Here is a 9,738-nt window from a genome sequence, read left to right on the forward strand (position 1 = left end):
AGAGTTCCCTCATACCCCTTTATAGTCAGCTGCAACCACTCATCCCAAGGCAAACGCTTTCTGATTTCTGTCACAATATATACTGGTTTTGCCTTCTCATGAACTTCACATAAATAGAACCACGCAGTGTACACTCTAGCTTTTTTCATTCAGTATGATGTCTTTGCAGTGCATCTGTATTCCATGTATCCATACTTCCTTCCTTTGGACTGTTGAGTCGTATCCCATTATATGAACATACCACAAGTTGCTTATTCTCTCGCTGATAGATATGGGGTTACTTCTAGACTTGGAGTATTATGAATAAGGCTGCTGAGAACATTACTTTACAGGTGTTTTGATGCTGTTGTTTGTTGTGGTTATTGTTGTTTGTAGATGTATGGTTTTCTTTCTCTTAGGTAAACACAAATTGCTCTATAGGATAGATGAATGCTTAGCTTTATAAGAAACCACCAACCTATTTTAAAGGTAACTATATCTTTTTCTACTCCCATCAGGAATAAAAGGGGTTTCTTTCCAATTGCTTGCATCCTTGTACATCCTTGCCAACATTTGCTATGGTCAGTCTTTTTTATTTTATTCATTCCAGTTGGTATGAGTATGGTATCTCTTTTGGCTTCATTTGCGTTTTTCTGATGATTAATGATGCTCAACATCATTTCATAACATATCACAGATTTGTATATCTTCTTTTATAGTGTTGTTTCAGGTTTTTTACCTGGTTTTAGTGGGTTATTTGTTGTTTCTTTTTTTAATTTTAGAAATCCCTTATATTTTTTGGATAGGAGTCTTTATCAGATATATGTATTACCAATATTACTCCCTAGTGTACGGCTTATCTATTCATTTTCTTCATGATGTCTTTAGATGATCAGAAAATTTTCATTTCAGTGAAATTTCTTCCTACAGTATCTTCTTTTATGACTAGTGACTAGCGCATTTTGTTTCCTACCTAAGAAATCTTTGCCTCCTTTTGGTCTCCATTTTTGATGGTCCCAGAACACCCTCAGCTTAGTGACTCACTAGACTTACAGCACTCAGGAAACTTCCACTCATGAGTGCCGTATATTATGACAAAAGGATACAGATTGAAATCAGGAAAGGAAAAAGTTTGGAGTCTAGGAGGAGAAACTAGGTACAAGGTTCCAATTGTCCAGTCTCAGTGGAGTGCTTAAATCTCGCAGTGGCAACACATGGTACATGCTGCCACCTAGGGAGGCTCACCCGGGCTTGCTGTCCCCCAAAGCTTTTTCATTAGGGCTCTATCGTGTAGGCATGAGGCAATGGTGTGACTAACCGTGTGATACAGAAACCTCAATATTTATTTCTATAGCTAAGTCTTGGGGAGTTTGTCTAATGATTTTATACACTGCAATCAGTACATACTTATTATTTTTATGTTAATTTAACAATTATTATGAATTGTGTTCAGACCTAATTAGGTAATCCCCATAGTCTAGCTTATATCCAAGCATGCATTAGACTGGCCTTTGTATCCCTAAAAGCACATATCCTTCTACTTCACATCACATTAACAAAAATGTATCTGCCACATGCAAAATAATCATAGCCTTATAGCTGAAAGGAACACATTTCACTTGAAAGTCAGTCTCCTAAGGAATAAGTAATAGCAAACTAACTTTTATCATTCTGTTTTAATAAAGAGCTATCAAATCTAGAGTTCTTCGAGATGTGGAGATAGTTTGTTTTCTAAGACAATAGAACCTCCCAGTATGACAGACAAATTTAGAGTTACATATAGATGTCTTTCACTGAACCAAATTTGCTACTCTCAACTTGAAAGATAAAGAAGTAAGAAAAGTAGAAACTAATTCATTTTATATAATTTGAAGTCTTCAACTCACAGAATTTGTGAACAAAGTACAGCATAAATGTCAGCTCAGGTGTTAGAATCATCTTGAAAAGTACTGTGTTGCGACCCTGACAGCTGTTTTGAATTTCTAAATAAGATATTGATGTCTGTAAGCATGAAAGAAATAAATATGAACCATAATCCATTGGGGGTAGGTCAGTAATGTAGATTTCTAGACAAATAGCAGAGACGGAAAGAGAATATTGTTTCTATCTAAAAACCAAAATCATGTATTCATATTTACTTTTTTCAACTATGCTTTGCACTTAAGATAATTTTAAAATAAGTTCTGTGTTTTTAGGGTGGAAAAAAGGTAGAGTGAGGTGAGAAAATGATAGAAAAGGAGATGAAACAAGGCAGGGGACGAATAGCATCTTGATAGGACTGTGAACATGGAGGAGGAAGGAGGGGCAAAAAGAACAGAATAGAAACAGAAGGTAGAGATAAGGAAGCAGGGCAAACAGATAGGCCCTTAAGTTTGGAGATGGGGTTTGGTCAGCATTTCTCCAGGGCCTTGACTAGTGTACAGGCCTCTCATTTGGTCCTGTCTTTTCAACATTATGATGCATGTGATGGCAGAAGCCATTTGACACTGCAGGTTATAAACCCCTAGAGCTGGAAAGGGCCTTTCATTTAACCCCATGTCTCAGCCAGGCCAGGACTAGGACACCAACGTGTCTGAAGGTGATTTTCCAGTCTCTTACGCAGTTCTAGAATTGGAACACTTATTATTTTAAATAGAGCCCATTAAATCATTAGAAAGAATTTCCTATATTATAGCTTTTGAACTGTTTTCTATAACTTTTGTAACACATTTCATTTTTTAAAGCCATGCCAAAAAGGACTGCTTTCCCCCATGACAGCTCTCATGATATTAGAAGACTCGCTCCGCAGCTTTTTAACAGTCCTCTTGTAGCGTAATTTTCATACCTCCCCACTATTACATTCCATTTTGTAAAAACACAACTCAGTTCTGCCAGATATTAATGCCTCACCAAAAGCTGCCCGCCATAGCTGTACAGTTAGCTTCTGCCATGTAGGCACTCACCTAGTATTTATAGTCACATATTTATATTACTATCAAAGATAATATATATTTACTGTATAGACATACCATATTTATTTTTGAAGGACAATTTCACAGGGTACAGAATTCTAGGTTGGCAGGGTTTTTCTCTCTCAATATTTTAAATACTCGCTCCATTCTCTTCTTGCATGCATGGTTTCCAACAAGTTGGTTATCTTTGCTCTTGCATAGGTAAGGCATTCGTTCTTTTGGTTTCTTTCAGGATTTATTTCTTTGTGATTTTCTGTAGTTTAAAAATTACATGCCTAGGTGGAGTTCTTTTGGCATTTACCCTACCAAGTGTTTTCAAAGCTTCCTGGGTCTGTGGTTTGGTGTATGACATGGATTTGGGCGAAATTCTCTGTTGTTACTGTTTCAAATATTTCTTCTGTTTCTTTCTTTCTGTCTTCTCCTCTGATAGTCTCATTATGCACATATCATACCCTTCTTAGTTGTCCCACAGTTGAATATTCTCTTCTGTTATTTTTTTTTCTGTCATTTTTGTGTTTGCTTTTCAGTTTCAGGAATTTCTTTTAAAACCTCCTTAGCCTCAGAAATGTGTTTAGTCTCTTGCCTTGGCTGTGAGTAGACTACTAATAAGCCTATCAAAACATTATTAATTTCTGTCCTAGGGGGTTTTTTTGTATCTTCATTCTTTCTTTCTTTTTTTCTTTCTTAGAACTTTCTTTTCTCTGCTTATATTTCCCATCTGTTCTTGCATGCTGCCCACCTTACCCATTAGAGCCCTTAGCATTTTAAGTGTAGTTTGAAGTTCCCAGTCCAGTGATTCCAACGGATAGAGCAGGCTATATCTCAGTCTGATTCTGATCCTTGCTCTGTCTCTTCAAACTGTGTCTTTTTTTTTTTTTTCAGTAAGTCATATAATTTTTTTGTGATAGTTGGATATATGTAATGCATAAAAGGATCTGCTGTAAATGGGCTTACAGTAACGTGGCGATAAGGTGTGGGAGGAGAAGAACCATTCTATAGCCCTGTGAGTAGAGGTGTCAGTCTTTTTCTGCGCCTTTGCCTTCAGAGTGTGAACTTCGCACATGCCTCTCATCCACCTCCCCAACTTAAGCGAGGCAGGGTGACTAGAGGCTTTGGGGTTGGGTATTTTCCTTCCTCCAGATCAGTTAGGGTCTGATAAAACCTCAGCAGGTTAGACTTGGGTTGAATAGTTTCTCCTGAGGGCAGAATTTGTTAAGAAAAACACAATGCTTAGATGTATTTCAAAATGGCTCCCTTCCATTCCACCTGTTGGATGCACAATTTTTCTCCCATCTTTACCATGAGAACCTGGTAGAACTGCAGGAGATAAAACTCAGGAGTGTGGGCTCCCCACTGCATGACTGGGTCCCCTCAGAGTTTTTATCTGTCAGATTGGTTCCCACTCAGCCCCTAGTAAGATTTGTCAATTGTACTTCATATTTCCCTACTGCTTCCTGTGGGTTTCTGCTCTGGTAAGTCATGATTCTCTGTGGTCACCTGTCAGTCTGTCTAATTTGAGGACAGCAGTTTGCCCTATGGATCTAAGAAAAATTTATTGATTTTTTTCAATTTATTCAACTTTTTCTGGTTGTTAGGACAAAGTGGAAACTTCCAAGCTTCTTACATGCCAGATTGGAAACCAAAAGTTCACTCATTTAGGATTCATGCAAGCTAAGAATCTTAACTTTTCTTCAGCAGTGTCCCCGTGGGCTCATATTAGCCTTGTAGACCAAATTAAAACACTAATGTTTGGGAGTTGTTGTTGTTGTTTTTTAATGTGAACTCGTGTTAACCCATACGTCTCTATTCTCTGTGGAATGTGCAGTTGTAAAAAGGTTTAACCTAAGTGCTTAAGGTTCTATTTATATTTGTTAAATTTTATCTGTTTTTCATTTCTCACGCTAGCCTGTTGAGAGTATTTTATATTTTGATTCTTTTGTCTAATAGATTAGGTGTCTCTGCAAGCCTTTAGTCTCAAATGCAGTAAGCATCTATTCTCCTTCAAGTCACAAATTTGTAGAACTTTCTATTTAAAAGGGACCCAAAATATCAACAATCCAGGCCCTTTGTCTTAAAGATAAGGAAACTTCAGTCCAGAGAGCAGGCTACATAACTCTCCCCAATCAGGCAGCTCATTGATGGAAGGAAGATTATGACCTTAAAAAAAAGGGCTGGTGAGCAGGTCTGTGAACCAAGTCTGAGACACATGTCATCACCAGCAGTCTTTGGTGGGTGCTCGAACATTCAACAGTAAACTTGAGGGACAGTTCTCCAACTGTAACTGAGGATGCATTATCTTCCAGCTGTCTGCTGGCACTGACACACCTGGATAAGTCTTATAGACATTAACACCTCAAATAAGAAGTCAAGTTGCCTTAGAATGACTTGTTTTTAGTGAACCATCCTGGCTACTTGTAATAAACTACAACCATTTCCAAGTAATTAGTTAAAAAAAAATGTTTAATAAGCCAGTCCATTTTCCAGTTCATGGTCTTTACAATCCATCTGAAAAATTAGAACAGTTCTCCCACTTTCAGTCTTCTGATATTTCTATTTCTTTTCAGTACAACAAATTGGGTATCATATTTAAACACCAACAAACCCAACCACCTGAAACTTTAAAATATACCTACATTACAGTTGAGCCAATGGACTATTTAGAAAATGTGTGGGAAAAACTTTGATGGTATGGCTATAATCAAATATATATCTTTAATGCTTTTATTGGGAAAGAGGGAAATGAACAAGGGAATGAATGGATGGATGGATGAATGAATGAATGAACGAACGAATGAACAAACCAAGCATTCAAACTCTGGGAACACAAGAAAGGAAATAATAAGAAATATAAGAACTAGCGTATAGAGAAAGTTAATTACAAGTAAATGGAAAACTCTTTCTCTGACAAAAATATAAATAAGCATGTAACAAAATTTTATTGTAAAAGGAGTTAAGTAAGCAAATATACCTAATATCAGACCTAAAAGTAAATACATAGATAGAAAGGAAGAAAGCCTGAGGTGGTATCAAAGTTTAGATAACAGCAAAGGAAAATCTCCATGGTTGTGGAGAATTTTTATAAATGTGATCATGTGATAATGTTTTGGCTTTTTTTTTTTTAAGCTTTAGAAAAGTTTTAGAAGTTGAATGAAAACAGCTGATAACTCTGGCCGTTAAGAATACATTGGAAACACTAGAAGTTCTCAGTAAAATGTGGGTTAGAAAGTCAGGCTATAAGAGATCAAGTGGGTAGGAAGAGGCAGCAAGAGTCACCCTGTTTTAGAAAGTGAACCAAAGGCACCCAACAGTGAAGCCAGTTTGGGTTCTGATACAGGTGTTTTAAGGACTCTTGAATCTTCAGAAAAATGTCCCATTGCTACTGACTTAACCTACTAAATGTGGCTGTGCGAGAAAAGTAAGGTCTTGCCAACAATTTGAAAACAATCCTTCCTATGTGGTACTATTTTTATTGTTACTTGATAATTGTATGTAGTAAATAGTAGTAATGAAAGACTGATTACACAAAATTAGTTATGCATTAGATTTATATAATGTCTAGTTAACTCCAGAGTCCTCCTACTATTTATTTCAACAGTGCTTACACATTGCACTCCCTTGTTAATCCAGCCCAGTACTCAATGTCCATCAGATCTCTGACAAATGCATTGATTTTCATTAACTTCGCACACATGACTTCATAATGTACATCACAGCCAATAATAGTTGTTGCAAATTGATTAGGATTTCTTGTAAAGAATGCTGCTACAGATATATAAGATCTATGTTTAGCTACCTTTGGCCAAAAAATTATCATCCTGCAAAACAAACTATGGCATGTTTTTCCTAGAAGTACATGTTTTATAGTTGTTTATATCTGAAAAGAGAGTCACCTTCAATAGTTGTTTTGAGAAGAAAATATTCTTCTGGAAGCGGTGGGTAGTGGATGAGGGAAAAGTTGGTTAAAAACAAAAATCTTCAGAAAAGGAAAAGTGTTTATCCCTTTTTAAGAGGTATTCAGATGAAAAATTGCTCGGCATGAGCTTGATCTATATGTTTTTCGTGGTTATTAGTAGTAATGAAGATGCATTAACCGTACTCTCTTGATAATGCTCTAGCAGTGTCTTAGTGCTTTTACCAACGTAAATTTTAGAACTGGCAGTATGGGAATTTGACTAGTACATTTTTGTTTATAAAAAAGGGTAACAATATTATAACTTCTTCATATCTGTGAATTATGAATCTTGACTTGCAAACAAGCAAAAACGAAAATGCAATAGAACTTCAATATCATGATCGCTCTTCTCCCTACTGCTGCACACAAGACATGGGAATGCGTGCAGGCTGCTGAGTGGAATACAATGCCAGAGGTGAATGCCTTCTTAATCCACAATTTATGAGTTCTTTTCATTTCCTTCATTCATTTTTCAATAAACATGTATTGAGTGCCTTCTCTGTTGCTAAGCTGTAGTGTCTGTAAATTGAGAATGCTGTACTTCATTAGGAAGCAGCTGGAAACTGCAAGTAAGTGGTGCATAATCACGATATATCCTTATCTCCATTAGGAAATGCTATTTTCAATAATTTTTGGAAGGGCGTGAAATAGCTCAGTTCTTTAAACATAAAACTTGATATAAAAAGAATCATTTGAATTTTTGTTCACATTTCATTGCATTGTAAATGAACAGCTCTTTCTCTTATAAAGCTGAATTCCAGGTTTTAAATTTGATTTGTCCTATCTCCAAAGTAATGTAAGTCTCCAATACCTAGCCCATAATATTAGCTAGTACCATTAAAGAAAACCTTTATGAAAGGAAGAAGCATGGTGTTCTTTTTATTATAGAACTATGGATCAGTTCTATCTTAGAGCTTTATCTGGCAGTGCCAGGGATACAGCTGTTCTGTCAAGTGTAAGAGAATTACTATGTAAGAGCCACCAGGTAGATCTGAGAGAAAGAAATGAGAGTAAAACTCAGGTTAAATCAAGTAAATGTATCCTTCAAACTTGATTTTCGGCTTTCTACTTTTATGAATAAAAAGCAAAATGTGAGAAAATAAACTTCTATAAATGATTTGGGCAATAAAAATACAAACTTTGGTATTATCGTGGAAGTGGACTACCTCCTACAACTAAAATAATTGATAATCATAACTGGTCTTCAAGATAATACCCCTGAGATACTTCAAGGTTATGAATCATCTGGGAGGTAGTCATTCAGTTAACACGTTTACTTGGTGTCTTCTATTTGCCAGACGGCTGTCACACAGGTGCTGGCAAACCATGGCAGCCCAGCAGGGAAGTGTTATGAGTGGAGCGGCGGGCAAGGGGGTTAACCATTGCCAAGGGCAGAATAAATAAGAGTGGGCCTTCAGCTCTGCACCGCGGAGGTCATCCATGACTGGGAGGAGTAGTTTTTGCACATTGGCAAGGAGGCCACAACCAGACCTCGGTGGGCCTAGGACCGAAGAAGCGGAAGTAGCACATGAGACAGCTTTTTGAAAACATGCGTCATGAGGAGGGGGAGAAGTGGGGCGGGAACTAGGAAGGGATGAGGGTTCAAAGGATAAGTTAGCATGGGTGCTTGTGTGAGCGCACATGCGCACGCACACGCGCGCGCGCGCACACACACACACACACACCCCATAGCTGTATGCTAATGCAAATGACACAACAGAGAAGGAGAGAATCATGCAGGAGAGGGAGGTGCAAGGGCAACAATCTCAAAAGATCAGAGGATGGAATCCAGAGCACTATTAGACTAGCCATTGCCAGGAGCTGGGACTCTTCACTGTAAAGGTGTAAAGACTTACCTGGAGATGCAACTGCCTTTTTTAACAAATATTTATAAAGCACCTGTTACATGCTAGGCAACACCAATATAGCAGAGAGACCAAAAATCCTTACCTTCGTGAAACTTTCATTCGAATGGCGATTGGAGGAGATGGACAAATGGTAGCCAATCAGGTAAAATATGTAGTGCTGTCAAGAAAAGTAAAGCAGGGCAGTGGGGAAGGGGATATGGAGAGCCGGCATGGTCAGGGTCATGAGGGCAGATTGCACTTCTCAGGAACTAGGAGATCCTGTATAGCTTTTATTGAATTTACTTTGTGGCTCTCACACACATTTATTTTTCAAAATCAGATTAAATGTGGCCTAATACCCACATGCCAGGGCTTGTGGGTAGTCAGCTGTCAACTTCATTTCACAGGTGCTGCCTTCTGAAGTACCTCAAGGCTTCCTAGCCCTGTACCTCTCCTTTAGAGTCCTTATCACAGGCGTTAACCATGCTTTTTTATGTGATTATTTAATATATTTCTTCCCTACTAGACCGAAAACTCCAGGAAGGGAACCGTGTCTGCTCTGGACAACTGCATCCCCAGAACCTAGCACAGTGTTAGCACAAAATAGGCCCCATTTGTTGAATGAATGAATGAATGAAAAATAAAAAGACTTTTCCACGAGCTACCTCTTAAAGAATCTTGTTTTATTATTTTGTGATCACTTTTAAGTTTTCACTTTTCACTTTGTGTAGCTCATCTAGTAAATGGTCTTTTTCAAAGCAGGAAAGAAGTGTTTTTTAAACCAATTGGAATATGTGAAAAAGCGTGGTCATCTGCTTTAAGTAATGGTTCTCCACCTAATTTTTTCCCACAGGGCCAATGCCAAAAGCGCCCCCCTGAATATAAATAAGGTCTCTAATAGCCTGATCAATTTTGGAAGAAAGTTGATTTCTCCGGCAATGGCCCCGGGCAGTGCGGGAGGCCCCGTGCCAGCAGGCGGTAGTGGCGGCGGCACCACTGCAGCAGCCCC

The 9,738-nt window shown here is 38.0% G+C and overlaps 1 protein-coding gene across 1 annotated transcript in view; it reads left to right on the forward strand.

Moving 5' to 3' along the window:
- Positions 1-9,738, forward strand: part of TBC1D5 (TBC1 domain family member 5) — a 536,447-nt gene that overhangs the window by 455,059 nt on the left and 71,650 nt on the right. Inside the window, exon 19 of the mRNA XM_077750881.1 lies at positions 9,583-9,738. This exon is cut by the window's right edge and continues 224 nt beyond it. Coding sequence (XP_077607007.1) covers positions 9,583-9,738 — 156 coding nt within the window. The remainder of the gene's footprint in view (positions 1-9,582) is intronic.

Source organism: Crocuta crocuta, unplaced genomic scaffold, assembly GCF_008692635.1.
Source record: "Crocuta crocuta isolate KB4526 unplaced genomic scaffold, BGI_CrCroc_1.0 scaffold279, whole genome shotgun sequence".
Taxonomy (NCBI): Eukaryota; Metazoa; Chordata; class Mammalia; order Carnivora; family Hyaenidae; genus Crocuta; species Crocuta crocuta.